We start from the raw sequence: 17,153 nt of genomic DNA, 5'->3' as shown, positions 1-17,153 counted from the left end.
CTGAGGCTCCTGGAAAACCCCTCACTGGGTTTTTCACTTGGCTCCTCATTCTGTACACCCCATAACCCCACTGTGCTGCCAGAGTTCACCCAGCTCCTGCAAATCCTCTGGAATGTGTCCAGCCTGTCTCCCCACCACACTGCAGCGTGCACACCTGGATTCCTTTGTGCTCTGTCTGCTGTACCTACCCTGGGAGTCACTCCACAGCCCCAAGAGAGAGATTTCAAAAGGTACAAAAGACAACAGGTATGAAAAATTACAGGTTTTACTCTGCAGGGAAATGATTTATTGATGCTGAGAGCTTCAGACACCATCTGAAGACAGAAAAACTCCCACTCAGCCATGGAACAGTTAGATGAGGAAGCTGTTCCAGCTTTTGATGTAGTTTTGTCCCAGATTCAAAGCTAAAAAGACTGGGAAAGAAGTTATCCAATTTACTGAAATCCAATCTCATACTGGATTTCACCCAGGGCTGTACCTCACAGGCAAAAGGAACTTAGTCATATTTTTACATAACTGAATTCCTGAGTCACATTACAGAGGGGAGAGTCAAAGGGAGCTCAAGAACAATTTCTGCCATGACATATTTTCTCTTTACGGTATTGCTTGTAAGGAATTGATGTTGTAAGACTTATTTCAAAACTTAAAAACCTTTCATCATTGATTATGGCTCATTTCTCATTCAGACTCATATTAATTCCCACAGCACTAATTTTGCATCATGGTATCAAGAGCAAATGATGACTGCTGAGGTAATTTTAAGCAAGCAATAAATAATTTGCAATTAATCATCTGTTAAAGCAATAATCCTTTTGAAACATCTCTGCAGTAGTACAGACTTCACAGAAAGGAGTGGAATGCAGCTGTCTAGAAAGCATTTCTGGATGTCACAGCACTTCTGAGCTGGGTTAGGGAAGCAATGTCAAAATGCTGCCAGTTTTATCCAGCTGAGAAATGATCCAATGGATGTGAGATGCACAGAAAAGAGACCTTGCAGCAGCCCAGCACACCACAGAGCTGTTTCACATCTGCATTTCCTCTCTAATTACACTACCTGTGACTAAACGTTGCAGGGAATAAAGCCAATTTCAGTCCTTTGTTTCCAAAGCCACAACTCCCCACCTCCTCTTGCCTTGCTCAGAGCCACATGACCACTGCTGTCACTCACCCCTGCAGACCCCCACTGCTCCCAGAATGTTTTATCCCAGAGGTCCAGCCCATCCCCAGCAGCTCAGGCCATTTCCTCCCCCACAAGCCCAGGAATTACAAGTCATTTCAGAAATATGATCTTGAGCCCATCAACTCTGCTGCAGCTCAGTGCACTCATTAAGCTCCACTTCTCTGTGCAAAAGCTGGGTTTATCCCTTTCTGTACATTATCCAGCAATCTGGAGACCTGAAGAATGCTCCCATAAAATTCATCAGTGCCTCTGTGTCAGTTCAAAGCTGTCAAAGCTGCTGATTCATTCCTGCAGCATTTACTGTGCTTCATTAATTCTAGATCTCAATGTTTTCAACCAAATAATGAAGTTATATATAACTCAAAGCAGCAGCACCAATAAATCCTTCGAGCCTTTGGCAACTCCTTTAATCCAAAGTAATCATGTTTCCCTGTATAACAAGTCTTGTGATGTGTGTAATAGCATCTCACTATAGTAACACCAGCCTTCATGTTACAGCTCTCTGCATGCCTCCAGTATTAATCAGATCCCAGATTTAAATATGAAATTAGAGAACTCTTGATACTCTTCCTGAAACAGATATGCTAATCAGAGCCCCCCCTTCCTCCCAAATGTAAAAAAAGTCCAGTAAAGATCAGGCCTGTGGAATTGTTGATGCTGGAGTCAAAGATTGCAGCTTGCTGGTTATTGCTGTGCTCTATTACCTCATCCCTTCCCATTGAAATAACAACTCTAAACAGCCAGTCTATTCTATAGGCAGTTTTCTCTGCCACAAGCTTTTTCTTTGCTTTTAAACAGAAGAATAAAAAAAAAAATTACATACAAAAGAAGGAAGGATTGCAGACTCCATGCTGGAACTGGAAATATCCCCCCTCAAATTCGCCCTCGAATGCAAAGGTCACAATCATCAAAACATTTATTCTGCAATTTAGAAATTTGTTAATGAAAGCAACATTCTTCTATTTCCTAAGTGAGCTTAAATCCTAGCAATTTCCCAAATACACTGACTTTTTTCTAGTGTTGTCCTGAACATCCCTGCAGCATCCTCCAGCAGTACTACTGAAAGAAATGTTACTACTGACCAACCTTGCTTGGATTTAACCTCAGCAGAAACCTTTGTGACCTTCATGCCTCAACTTAACTAAAATGGGATTTAAAGCATTACTTCCTTTTCCCAAATCTCCCACAACCATCTCTGATTTCCACTGTATAAAAAGGAAAGTCACAGTCAGCTCCTTGGACTTTATCAACATGTTTGGCTATAATCAGGATTTTACTTGTTGAGAAATCCAAACATGATCTGCACGCATAAATCTACAAATTAAACAATATTAAATTACATATTAAATGCATTCAACAATTTGATCAGAATACTAAAATACAGATAAAATCCAGAAAGCAGAAGTATCAAATGAAAAGAAGTTTCTTTTACAGGCTGGAAACAATATCTTATTTTGCATTTGCATCTTCTTTGCCCACTACCCTTTTCAGATCTAGCAAGAATTAAAATCCAGCTTCAGTTTCATGACTGCCTGTCCCTGAAAAAAGCCCAAGGTATCAGAATTTATTAGATATGAGCCTATTGCCCGTGGAGGAAGAGATTAAATGAGTTTTAGTGCTTGAGTTACTCTTGCAGAAAGGTGAGCACAGCAATCCCAGGTACAGCACCAGCAGTGTTTTCATAGGCACCATGTGTGGCAAAGGCAGATGCAGAGATTAGCACACATAAATCACTCACCCAGGGAGAGAAAAAAAACCTCCTGGACTGCCAGCTAAGACAACTAACACAAAATGCATGTTTTTACAAGGGCTATTCAAAGAAATAGCATTAGTGGGGAGAATGAGTCATGGGCCAGCAGGCTTCACACACTGCAGCTACTCAGAGTGAGAAGACAAAGGGAATTAGGACTTAGATGATTATTTTTTTTAAATAACCAAGCAGCATTAGCAAAACCAGCTGCTGCACTGCAATGTTTCTAAATAGCTTTGTTATGCCTTCATATTCTCTTCCAGTAGGAGTTTTCTCTTTCTAACTTGCATTGGGTTTGCTGTTGTTGGCAAGTTGTCTCAGCAGACATTAGACAAATAAACTTTTCAACAACATAAAGACTTTTAAAACTGTATCTCTTAACCCCTATCCCCTTGAGAGGCTGGAAAGTGGTTGCTTAATTCTTTACAGGTTTACTTGTGCCTTCCTTCTCCATTTCTGTGACTGACTTTCTTTAGTTCCCAAAAAATAAATAAGCCTCTGAGCAGTTATCTCCACCTAAATCACAGTTTGTATCTACTTCCTAACCATGGATTTTTTGTATTTGCTGGTTAACCTATTGGATTTCACACTTGACTTGCAGGGGATTAAATTCATTGCCTGGTGGGCTTGAGTCAGTACTTTACAATTACAGGAGTTTATTTTGAATATAACAAGTACTTCAACAGAACCCTTATTTCCAAATGACAAAGTACTGATGTATTTGCACATGTAGAGTTTTTCTCCAAATGTATTTCCATCATCTCACAGCTTTAAGCTCATTCCAACTAGACCAGTTTTATTCTGTTTACTTTTGTGTTTTACCTGGAATAGAGACAATTCACCTCTTGTCTTAGAGAGTCCTGTGCCATTAAAAAGCCATTTTGCAGTATTTTACACTTCAATAATCAGACAGCATCTGCACACACACCTTCCTGCACAGAGATGGCAGCAGAACTGCTACACACAGACTTCAAATCAGCTCTGGGAGCTGATCCTAATCCCATTTCAGCCACCAATTTCCTTCCTACCAGGGCTTGTAGCTCAGCCTAACTCTTAAAAAGTTCTGTTGTTAGATTTCCAGGTCTAGCATTTTCCCTTTACTAAAACCACTCCTATTTATCCAGTGAAATTGCACTATTATAAGGTTGCTGTGTAATAATTTAATGACTAAAAATCATCACCACACCTGTAGGATAACAAGAAGCTTTCCTGTGTATGAAAATAACAAACCCAGTAACTCACAAGCAGCTTTTGCTTTGTGAAATATCACATGTAGGAAAAGCTTTGGTGTCCCACACTCAGCACTACAAAATGCAGCAACTCATCACTCATTTGAAGCATTATTTAATACTTAGAGTGGGGTTTTTAAAGGTTGAGAGACCAAGAAAACAGATCTAAAACTTTTTTTTTTTTTTAATGTTATGCTCTCCAAACTTAAAGGCAAGACACTTTTCTCTTGGTTAATTTTTTATTACATGTGTAATTATTGATGTCTCTTCATGAGGTCAGGCACAACTTGAATTTACAATTTACAAAATTTAACTTGGACCTTAAATCAACTAAGAAAAGTCACTGGTAAGGAAAAAATTATCACAGAAGAGATAAGAGAGAACCAATCCTTATCTTCCCAGGCACAAAGTGGCTCGTCTTGGAATCAAAGCTGGATTTTAACTAAGAACTGGTCATTAATTTTTATCACTCCTAAGATATCAGGTGGTTTCTCCAGGACTCCAGCCAATCCCATAAAAACATCTGTGTTGCATGGCACATTTCAGCTGGGAGCCAAGTTTTAATGTGTTCCAAAAAAGTGTTGGAAAAAGGAAACTTCAGGAGAACCTGAACTACAGTGAGGGAAAGGAAACAGCAGCTCTCTGCAGAGATATTCATTAAAGTGCAAACACCAGGAAAATATTCAAATAGAAAGAGAGCTCAGGCCAGTAAGAGCTAGGTTAGTATGAATTTTAAAGGTTCTCAAATCTGCCTGTTTTATAAATCAGTGTCAAGCAAAACTCAGTAGCAGCATGGATGCAAATCTTTAAACACTCATGTTGGCAAAATGATTCCATTGTTCACAAAGGAAGAAACCTGGTGAGAGACATGGTGAAAATTGAAGCTGAGAAGTTGTTCACAAACAGTTTTCCATATGAGATTTCCACCCAGGAGCACATCTTAAAATTGATGTTCTGTTCTTAAAATTTGTGGTGCTTAATTTCCTCTGTGAATTAGCAATTACTGGCATTAAAGAGAGGCTGTGCTAAACCCACAGGATTTCCCAGCAGCTCTTCACATTTAAATAGACTTCATTTATTACCATTTCCTAGTTCCACCTGTATTTACAGGAAAATCGGTCCCAGAGTTGGTTAGAAGGCACTGCTGCTTGTGCAGAAAGGTTTTGTGGTGTGAATCAGATGGTGGCAATAACAAAGCCCCAAAGCACTTGGGGATGTGGTAATTGCCAGCATGAACTCACCCCACGGACAGAAATGCCTCAGGGAAGTTCAGGAGGTGTTTCCAGAGGAAATCTGCATTGTCAGGAGGAGACAAACAATGAAAATGTTCTGGTGGACAACAGTTCACAGGCTCCAAGATGAGCAGAGCACATTGATCCCTAATGAAGTGACTTAATTAACACTTGAGGCAGCCCTGCCCCAGGACACTCACAGCACCTCTGGGTAGGGCTACAACAATTGGTGCTTCTTGAAATCTGGCACTGATTTGGCCAGCAGCAAACTTTTCTATATTTTTTAAAAAATTTTATTTGAATGATCTCTACAAGGGTTCATAGACTCTTGGACTGAGAGGCACATTGTAGAATTTATGGTCCTTATTAGAATTAAAATTTCATCAGCATGTTTGTGTTGTGTAATTTTTCAATCTTCACATGAGAATAACAGAATGCATCTTGAACAGTCTATTCATTCTTCTTTTGGGACAAAGCATATTGGAATGGAAGAGATTTAATCCCTGAATTATAGTATTTCTCCTTTACTGGAGATTTTTCCTTCAAAGGAAGAAGAATCAGCAGAGTTTGAAACGCTTTCTAGAAGAGAATTGCTTCCCCAAAATAAAGATTTTACAGCTTCAGTCTAGCTGTTCCCTTCAAAAATTTGGGGTGCTGTGTCCATCATTAGCTACAATTACTCTAAAATCTTCAGTAAAGTACAATTTAACATCATTTGCACAAATCAAAACATTACTTCATCAGCTGAAATACTCCTTGTTTAGGTGCTGATCTAAGGAGGGCAATTAAATTGAGTCATAAAGAACAGCAGTGCACCTTGGCAATGGGGCTGGAGGTGGAGTTCTTACTAAAAGAGGAAAGGCCAGAAAACACAGAGCCCCCCTGGGAGAGAAAGGCTGATATTGATCACCTCCACTGATCAGTACTGTCCAGAAAGAGGAAAACCAGCCAGGAATTATTTATTGTCTGCAGGAGTTTCATGAAGAGCACAGAGTGAACACTAGCACTGCTGCAGGTTTTTCTTGCAAAGCCTCTTCCTCTCACATAAAAAAATAAAATAATAAATTTATTCCTATTAGCACTTTCCACTTTATAGTTACAGGAGACTGACTGTGGAATTTTACATAGAGATTTAAACTTTATCAATGTTTTGAGACTAAGACAGCAATTCAGTTAAACATGAAAAAAGCAAAACCAAAAACCCAACAAAAGCTGTTGCTAACCCAAATATTCCATTTCTTTCAGTGGGGTTTTTCTCCCACATATTTGACATTTCAAACAAAAATGATAACTGGATACCAACCAACTGTCCTGTCCTTCCCCCTTCCTTCCCTCCAAAAAAATGAATGTCTGCACAAGCCCCTCCCTGCCCTAAGGGACAAACACACTTTTATTCAGATATATCAGGAAACAGGAGCATTTGTGCACATCACTCACTGATGTAAGCCCAGGAAGATCATTTGAATATAATTTATGATAATAATTCAAATTATCAGGGAAGGTATCAGGGGAAAGGCAAGGAGCTCATGTTTTGGTAGCAAACAGTGGCACCACTTTACAGGTATTTCTAAACCCTTCCAAAAAAGCAGCAGAAGGCATCAGCAAGAAAAAAAATTACCATTATTCAAAGAGCTGGGAAAAATTGCCTGATGAATGAAGAAAAATGATGACACTAATTGACATCATGAGAACACTCAAAAAGAAAAAAACAACCCACCTCCTGAAAGAAAACAAATTAATCTCTTAATCTCTTAAGAAAGAAATTCCAGGGCAGGCCTGAATCTGTCAAAATGAATTTCTCCAGAAATGCACCAGATTAAAAACATGAAGGAAAACAAAAAAGCTCACAGTCACAAAAAAGTCTCAAATATTAATTTTGGGCTACCCATCAGTAATGATTTCCTTAGGAAGTTTTCATAACACCAAATAAAATTAAATCCTGAATAATACTTGGCTAACAGAGAAAAATTGTCAAGTTACAGAATTTACTGGTACAATATTGTTGTAGCTGGGCTCTTCTGTTTTGCTTGGTTTTTTGTTTTTTTTTTTTGGCTATTCATATGTTATTGTTTCAGCATCAACTGCACTGCATAATATAATGCAGAATCAGAAACAAGCAGGATATTTTTAATAGCAAAGCACACTGGAAATTCTGAATTTTCTTCCAAATTAGGACAAGCACAACGTTCCTTTTGAATACCAGCTGCTTATTCTACAGCAAAGCTTTGTTCCTCAAGAAATGACTGAAAAATGGTCAGGCACAAACCTCAAATAAATACAGAAATGATGAAATGGGACTGTCTGTATTTTCTCTGAGTATTTTACTCATTACTTACTGGTTTTTTTCATTAATAAGGGTTGTTTGGGATAAACCAGCACAGAAAAGGGATTTTGGAAATGCCAAACAAGCCTCATTCACAGACTATCAGAACTTGTCAGAGAAACTAGAGATACCACACTTCTTGTAAGAGACAGAAACTTGAAATACAACATTACTGCAGTAAAATAACACAGACATCATGAGCTGCTGGCACCAATACTTGCCCTTTAAATTCACATTCAAAAATAGGAACTCTGCTTCAAATTTGATTTTTTTTTTCCCCAAAGATTTTTATGATCCTCTTAGATTGAAACTTCTACACCTTCTTGTTTTTTCATCAGAAAACCAAGTGAAAATTTTATTTCTGGTGTGTGTTTTATAATCTTCTTCCATCCTGAGGAAAGCAGGAAGTGCAGTAAAGCATCCAAGTAATTCAGGAATTGAAATCCAAAGTAAGAAAAGTATATTTACACTTGTATCTTATTACAGAGAGAAATAAGAATCACAGAGAGAAATGGGTTGAGCATATCAGCAAAGCTGTGATTTAGGATGAGAAAACTTTAGATTAAATTAGAAATTTTAGAGGAAAAGCATCTTTATACCCCAAGCAGGGTTAATCTGGAGCACGTGGGGAGCAAACCAGTTGGGTTTAGGGATGCATTGATATGAACAGTCCTGGGCAGCCCAGCCAAGCTCTGACCTGGAAATGATTCCCTTTTGTGCCTCCCATTCCACACCTCAGCCCCTGATTAACAGCCCCAGGATGCTCAGGCTGTCTCTATTTTAAGCCCAGCCATTAAACTCGACTGCATGGCGAGCAAGGGTCAAGTTTAGAAGCTGAGGTTGGCAGAAAGGCACCAGAGTGATGTGGAAAACAGAAATTCAGAGCTTCCATCAGCTTGGGCAGCTCCCCAGATGAACTGCATCCAGTGGAAACAGGCCCTGAGTGCTGACATGGGAGTTTCCCACAGCTTCCATTGGCTCTCAGAGCTGTGTCATCACAGGCTGCTGCCCAGGCTGCACAGAAAGGTCTAACTGGGGAAAAAAACCAAACCAAAATGTTCCACAGAACCTAAATTGAAGCCAGATGTAGAAGGAGCAGATTCCTGAAATGTATTGTCAGTTCAAGACAGGACAGGAAAGCTTGCTGGTGTTATTATTTATTAATTGTCATGCTGAGGAAGTCACTGAGAACATTTATGGCTTCCTGATGCAGCTCATGTTGAAGAAATAGGTGTTCTATTGACCAAAAATCCTGCAATTTCTATCAACTTTAAACCACACTAAGTCTGTATTAAAATAGTATGGTCAACAGCACAGCCCTGGAATAGGAATTAAATATTGCAAGTGAAAAAAGATTTTCACTAAGTGAAAAGTCTCCCATATCTTCCTGCAAGTTGTGTTCCTTAGATCTGGGCAGACACACTCAGTGCTATTCATGTGGGGGGAGTTTTCATGGAAATTCAGGCTATCCAAAAATGTTGTATTCAACAGTCACTCCTGCAGAACATACACAACTCACCCAGATTCTCCTTTAGGCAAACTCCAAATTCAGAAAAAAGTTCTCATTAAAGCACTTTTACACACATATCATGAAAGCAGCTAAGCATTTAAGTGAATTGAAAATAAAAAGTATTAAATAAAAAACTGAAACATGAGAGCAGCATGACAGATTTTCTGACCACAACAAAACACTCTTGGCAAAATGTTCAATGAAATGCTCTGAATGAATTCACATTTTAACAGTGAACCTTTCAAAAAGAAGAACAAGGTATCAGATCCAGGTTTATTAGTGAAATATCAGGGATTTATACATGGAATTACAACCCAATGATGATGTTACTGGGTAAATATAAGGTTGGATGACATCTAACTTTACAAGTCTATTTTCTTTATAGTTCTGGACTAGCACTGGATAGATTTTACTAGACAGGAGGAAAGGAAAATCTGCAGTTACCAGAAGCCATTTTTATGGTCTCCAAATGCACCAATAATCCACAAAATCTCTCTGAAGAGTTTGAGTGCTGAAAAGCAGATAACTTCTCACCAGAAAAATGAAATATTCCCATCCCAAAGCAGGCCATACACACCTGATGAAACCTCTCACTGCCTTTGCTGCAGTCTTTGGAGTGTAACAAGAATATCTCAAATGAAAGGAGCAATTCTAGTGGCAAATCTAATGGCTCCATTTTAGGGAATACATTCTGCCAAGAGCAGCTCCAAAGCAGCCAGAAACCCAAAAAATCATTTTGCAGACCTCACACTCCCCAGCTGCACCGTGAGAAAAAGAAGCTTGAAATACAAGAGAAAATGAGCCCAAGATAGGAGAGTAATTCTGCAGGAAAATATATTAAAAGCAATCTCTTGTGCACCTAAAAAAAATTAAGAATTGTCTCAGATTACGAACTGAGGCTTGTGGAGGAGCACAAAACAACCTCTCTGTTTTACAGAGCCAACAGTGGCAAAATGTAACCAAGAACTGGTTTTTAATCCAAAGCAAGCAAGAATGCTCCAGAATCTACAAATAATCTGTCAGGGTCTGTCAGCCCTTGCCATTCATCACAGATTCATCAAGTCTATTAAACTGGTTAGCTGCTAAAAGAGATGAATTTTCCCAAAAATGCAGCAATCCTAGAGGGAAGAATTAAGCTCCCTGGCTTTATGGCAGTTAACCTAATTTGAAAGCATGAGCCCTGCAAGTACTTTGCATGTCAGATTTTCCACCTCTGAGCAGTGATTTCACTGCATAAACCTCACTAAGGTACCCCAGGATTTTTGAAAGGACACAAATTCTGGGTTTTAAGCAAAACTTTGAACTTCAGGAAGTTGCAGTAATCTCACACCAGACTCTGTATTTTGTAGAGAGTATCCAAAACTTCATTAACAAATACATATTCTGCAAAAGGGATTTATGGATTAATACCTGCAAAATAATACCTTACCAGTTTTAATTGGTTTTCCACTTCACATCAGCAGCCTAGAGACAAAGTCAGGCCTGGCAATCAGACTTTAATTAATCTTGCTGTTAATGAGGGGCACATGTTAAAGGGTGCTTGTTTTCCCTTCTTGCAACCCTCCCATATATATATTTAAATTTTTCCTAGGTATGACCATGCTGATTTCAGAATGCCTTAGGTATTTTAGAATTCATGTTTCCAGCATTTGCTACAATTATTTTTCAAAGGTTAAAACATGAAACAGAGAGCCAAGTCATCATTATCCACCCAGAACTTTATTGAGAAACACTGTGGAGCCCTTTCCAGCTGAAAAAACAGCTCCAGCACTTGCACAGGCTGCAGGGACTGAATAATCACTGCTTCAAAACCATCCCTGGGATACAGCTATGCCAAAATTAAATGATGATGTAGAAGGGTAGAGATTGGCAGAGGGAGGAAGGAATACAAATCATTGTTAAGTACAATATTAGGAGATACCTGTTTCATTTTTTATGGAACAGACTATCACCACTGCTGCTGTCCATGACATCAAACACATCCCAGTTTCTGCCCACATTCCATTTTTTGTCACCAGCATTGTTTCCCCCATATTATAATCCATCAAACAGCATAATTACATTTAACTGACCTAAAATTGCAATTGGTTTCCTCACACCACATAACCCAAGTCACCTGTTTCCTTTAAAAGTAATAATAACTCAGATTCAGAAAGTTACAATTAATTTAAGAGAATGTCTAAATCATTGTGTCAATCATTCTGTAAATGAAATACCCCTGCTTAATTCTATCCTTTGATCACATGATTAATTAACATCCAAATTTTATCTGCTTACCTCAGCAGCCTGTGTCTCCTGGTGTAATAAAGTCAGACCTGTCAAGTCTTCCAAGAAGGAATGTGAAGAATTAAAAACTTTAGCTAGGAAATTAAACCCTTCTCGTTCATACTGGTCAAGGACCTGCCAAATAAACAAAAAGAAAAGTATTTCAAATATAGTACCCATAATCTGATTCATCCTCATATTTGGCTCACAAAATAAAAACAATCTTTCTGAACACTCAGAAAATGACAGTATACTGCAAACAGGTAAAAATGACAGAGAACAGAACAATCATTTTCCCCAACTCAATTTCCAAGGTGAGGAAAGGTGGAAGCAGCAGGGAAGAGCAGTGGGGTTTAAGATTTCCTGCTTTCAATACATTTTGTAGCTTAGAACAAGACAGATGATAGAGGCAAGAAGGAAAACTTGGCTGCAGAGCCATGAAAGGAGCATTTGAGCGCCACAAAACACAGTAAGAGCCTGTTCCATGGATCAGCTCAGGAAAGGACCATGCTGGGACAGCCTGAGAAAATTCCCCGAGTAGGTGTCCAAGCCCAACATCCTCCCAGCCTCCAGAGATCTGTGGTATCTCCATTTTTCTGCTTTAATTTCCCCAGTTTATCTTTTATTTGGATAATCTCACAGGCTCCTACAAGAACTGTGAGGTTTCAGTGCCTCTCAAGCCCTGACCAGGAAGAAGTTTATTTCAGCTTTAGGGAAGGATCTGCCAGGCTGATTTCAACCCAGTGAGATGCAGATTGAGGGAAGAAAGATAAATATCAAGCATGAACACAATTCTACAAGTTTGTGACAGCAGGCAGTCAGAAAATGGAAGGAACTTATGTCCTGAGCAATCCCAGTAATCCAGTGTTTCCTGATTTTTGTTCCAAGTTCTGACCATTTCATAGTCTGCACTCACAGATGAAGCAGCTGAGCTTCATGCATCCCAAACAACTTTTCCTACAGAACTTCAAGGAGCAGAGCAGGATTTATGCAGGGACCTCAAATCCTCACAAATTTAATTAGAAAGGAACAGAATTTGTGACAGGGGAAGGATCACCAGGACCACCCTGGATCCAGAGAGGCAGGAATTTCACAGGAACAGAATTGATCAAATCACAGCTTACTCTCCCAATCTTACTCCTTCCTAGTTTAACAATTCCTAATGGCCCCAAACACCCATTTCACTGATAAAACTGTGGGAACTTGCCCAGCCCAATATTTTTCAGCAAAACACATCCTGTGAGCTTTTACACTGAGTCCTGCAGGAATTCAAGCTCATTAAAAACTGTATTTAGATTTAGCTGACAGGATTCTGTGTTTACTGATAAAAATAGACTGGGATCCTCACTCAGCTCTTCTTGCAAAACTATCTAATGCATAATTAGGTTTCAAAAAACACAAACAGAAATACCTGAAACACAACTATGAAGACAGATGTAGGTGATTATCCAGCATTTGGCACTTTCTTGACCACATTTACTTCTTTATAATAAAGAAAATCAGCACTTCATGTTCTCTTCCTGAATGTACAGAAATTGTTCTTCATACTTTAAAGATTTATGTGTGGGTGTGTGTAAAAATGACTGATAAACATAATCATGGATTTAAAAAGAAAAAGGGATTTAAAAAAAAATATTGGGAGCATTTCTTTGTATTTTTTTGGGTTTTTTAATCCTGAGATAAATGAAGTAAGGTGAACTGAACAACTTCAGCATTTGATTTGAGCTGTGTCCTCTCAATATTATCCACTAAATATGGTGGGATTGCACTTGTGGATTTACACATTTGATGAGAATTCTGGGTTTCAAAATTCCACTCAACCAAGTGCAGCAGTCTCTTGCATCTGGCTCTTAGTGGAGCACTGCACAGACACCCCAGGTTTCCAGCCCTGGTGTGTGCTCACAGCCCTGCCTCTGGGAATTCCTGACTCTGGCAGGGTTATCCAAGGTTTTTGGGGGAAGCACAACCCAGATTTTTGGTGCTGCAGGACAGATCAGAGTCCATGGCCCACTGAAACCATCCCCAGCCTGCACACAAAGCAAACCTCAACCTTATTTTAAATTATGACAGCACCTCAGAGAAATGCAGGGACAACAACAGTGAGGTATTTTGGTCTCTTCCCAGGGGTAAAACTTCTTAAAAGATGTAAACCACCTTGGGCTATGCAAATATTATGAGCAGAGCAGGGAATTGAGTGCAACCTTTCTATATACAGCTCATCCATCAAGCAGCCCTTAAACCTGGCTGGGTTTGTTACTCAGCAAACTCTGCTTTGATCCTCGCTCCCAAAAACTGGGACTTGAGCCTGGAGTGAGAATTTCCAGGTGCTGCTCCCTCAGCCAGTGCACAAATGCAGTGCCAGGGTGCTGGTTTATCTCAGGGATGGACCAACCTTGCCAGGAATTCCTGAGCTCACCCAGAGCCCCCCTGACACACAAGGTCCTGCACTGCCTGGGGATGGAGCACCTGGAACAGCTCTCCTGAAATCCAAGTGACATTTGTGTTGCCATCAGTGTGGACAATGCCAGGAAGTTTCTCATTAAGTGCCTTTTAAAGGATTAATATTAATAAAATATTAATAAGGTTGCAGATCCAGGAGTTGCAGGTATATTATTTTTGGGTTTTTTGTACTGGTACACATTAAGATGACTAAATCTATTGCTGTGGAAAGATTTAGACATTTATTTTTCCCTCTGTGTGGCAGAGCTTCCATGGTGCCACAATGGCAAATTGGTTTGGGTAATAAATCTGACCATATACACAGGATCTTAAAAACCTAAAGCACAACAATAAAGAACATTTTTTTCTTCTAGCAGCAACCACAGAAGGCTGAAAAGCTGTATTAAAAAGTGACCTTGCTGATTATGACTTGCTTTTAACAATGAGGACAGCCTGCTGAATGGAAGTATTTGTTAAGTAGTTTTAAATCCAGAATTCCAGCCACACAAGCCAACAAATGTCCTATCAGAGAGCCAAAAAATCACCTGCAGCACCACATGTGCTGCCTGAGCAGGTACCATTCAAGAAGATAACCCCTATAATGAAATCCTTTTAATATAGGCAGTGACTGGGAGAACATTTTGTCACCCTCAGGGACTTTATTTCCCAGTTGAGATGATTAAAACTTTCCAGTGCCACAAAAGGGAGCTGCCCACATCTAACCTTCCCCACCCAAATTCAGTAGCAGCTTTTCTCTGATAAATGGAACAGGGCACAGATTTGTTCAGCAGTCACTGAGCTGACCTCAGAAAGGAAAAAGAATGAGGCAAAATAATCTCAGATTCCTGTGCCAGGAGACCACACAGGGAATAATCACACAGGAATAAAACCAGCCTGGACAACAAACAGACAACAAAATAATGCTAAAAAATGTTTCCAGATTTAATGAGTAACCAATTTGTTGTTGCATGGAAAGAAAATTTTCTCCTATTTAATCATGTCCAGCAGAGCCCAAGGCCCAAGGCTGGCATGAATTTGCTTCTGCCCTTCTGAACAATTCCCCATCATCCTTGGTCCTACTGTGACCCTCCCAAGGAACAGCTTTATAGGAGCAAAATACTTGAGAGATGCTACAATTTTTATGATTCTTGATCTCAAACCAGTTACTGTCTGACCAGAGATGCACAAAATCCCACCTGAACTTTTTCAGGGAATAAACCCAGTCCTCCAGTGATGTGTCACTACGCAGCAATTCATTTGCCAGGCAGAAACAACACTATAAAAGCACAATAAAAAGAACCAGAAATACAGAATTCTTGCACCCAGCCTGACAAGCTGGAGCAGGAAGGATTTATTAAGGAACTCTTATCTTTTCCTCACCTGCAGGTCACTTTTCAGAACTTGGGAGAACTGGAAAACACCAATTCCTTCTGGATTTCATGGCTGCTCCAAACACTGCCAGGAGAATCCACATTTTCCCACCACCCTCTCCTGACATGCAAATCTCTCAGGTTGATGCCACAACCTTGATTTCAGTCTCCATTTCACAGAGCCAGAGCTCCACAATTTTTGTGTGGTTTTTTTTTTTTTTTTTTTTTTTTTTTTACACAATGGCATTTTAATAGAACAAATCAAGCTGTGGATGCACATCATCACAACAAGACCAAACCATGGATTGCTGGCCAAAGCTGAGTAAATGATACCCAGTAACCCATTTCATGAGCAATCTTTTTATTCTGGCCTGCTTACTGAAGTTAAAAAACGCCCAAATCTCATGGCAGAAGGAAAAAAATACAGGCTTGGAGTAAAAGGACTTGCTTTGAAATGAGAAACAGATGTTCAGCCTTGCTGTTATATTCCTTTTAACAGCATTCTGCACCAAGTTGTCTCAATTGCTGGGTACAAAGACATTCAGAAAGAGAATCTGGCTCCAGGATTGCTTTATAGCAAAAAAAAGTTAATATCTGGTTAAGCAAAAACACAAAAAAACAAGCTCCTAACCCAAAGAAACTGGCTACTGATGCAAAATTGGCTCTTGTTTTATTTCTGTCACATCAATTTCAAACTTTTTAACCAGTATTTACGTTTGGTTTGGCTTTTTTTTTTCCCCTTTTCAAAGTAGTTTGCATCTGCAGAGCTTGAACCAGTGCTGTTTACTTTCCAGGAAAAATAAAATAAGGAATGAATGCTACTAGCTGGATTATTTACACCAAATGAGATTTCTGGGTAACTTACCTCCAAAAGAAGTTTCTGGATTTAAACACTTCCCTCTCTCAAAGGGAGCAGATACTTCACCAAACATTTCAGTCACAAAAAATCCCAATATTTAAGGTTGTATTTAGAAATTAGCCAGGCCTGGATATATTTTCACACACTGTTAACTCCCTGCTTATCACAGGCCATGCAGCAAAGATAAAAGATTACTATTCATTGATGAAAAGATACATTTGGAAAGTAAGACAGATATCAAAAAGTCTTGCCAGCTCCACTCTTCAAAATTCACTGTACATCCTGTAAAAACAGCAATTTACCAAAAGTTTTATGCTGTGAAGAATCCTCCTGAATGAGAAGAGAATAAGCAGAGCCATTGATTTAATATTCAAAATGTTACCATACAACCCATAATTCTGGTTTCCTTAAAAAAATCCTCATTCCCAGACTCTTGCCTTTTCACTAAGTTCTCAATTTTTATTGCCATCTGATCCTAAAAAGTCATCAGGAAAAGTCTAATAAGGTGTAACAGCTATGAAAAAGAAGGCAATAAAACTGCACTTTTGTGAGGATCATGGAATGATTTTTCAGGGCCTCAGTTCATGGGTTTGGAACAGGAAAATCTGACAATATAACACAAAAAAAAGATAATACTCCAAAAATGACCTGAAGTGAAATTACCTAAACTTGTGCATTCACACATGATTAAGCTTGAAGAACAAAGTTCTGCAGAAAGCTGTGCTCCAGGTGTGCACTGAACAAGGCTGGAAATACTGGAAATTTAGAAACCACGAGGCAAAAATGGCATAATTTTGGGCTTGTGTCCAAATCATGAAATCACCCTCTGCACATACACAATCCTCTCCCATAATCAGTATCAAAAATGAAAGCAAATCAATATAAAACTTTAACTAATCCATGTACAGTGTGCTGAAAAATCACTTAAGGAAGAGATTGTTGGTTTAATTTAGAGTGATACAAATAAGCTTTGCCTGCTGTTATTTCCTACTCTGA

At 39.1% G+C, this 17,153-nt stretch overlaps 1 protein-coding gene across 3 annotated transcripts in view; it reads right to left on the bottom strand.

Annotated features, from left to right (window-relative positions):
- ATG7 (autophagy related 7) overlaps window positions 1–17,153 on the bottom strand; it is a 77,083-nt gene that overhangs the window by 36,632 nt on the left and 23,298 nt on the right. For all 3 annotated transcript variants that reach the window (XR_008841451.1, XM_056501369.1, XM_056501370.1), the window contains exon 18: window positions 11,502–11,624. Coding sequence is in view for 2 of the 3 variants with exons in the window: in XM_056501369.1 (XP_056357344.1) it covers window positions 11,502–11,624 (123 nt within the window). In the remaining variant the exon portion in view is untranslated. The remainder of the gene's footprint in view (window positions 1–11,501; window positions 11,625–17,153) is intronic.

The sequence above is a fragment of the Oenanthe melanoleuca genome, chromosome 12 (genome assembly GCF_029582105.1).
Source record: "Oenanthe melanoleuca isolate GR-GAL-2019-014 chromosome 12, OMel1.0, whole genome shotgun sequence".
Classification (NCBI taxonomy): domain Eukaryota; kingdom Metazoa; phylum Chordata; class Aves; order Passeriformes; family Muscicapidae; genus Oenanthe; species Oenanthe melanoleuca.
Note: the sequence above shows the minus strand (reverse complement) of the source record. Positions and strands in the feature narration are given on the sequence as shown.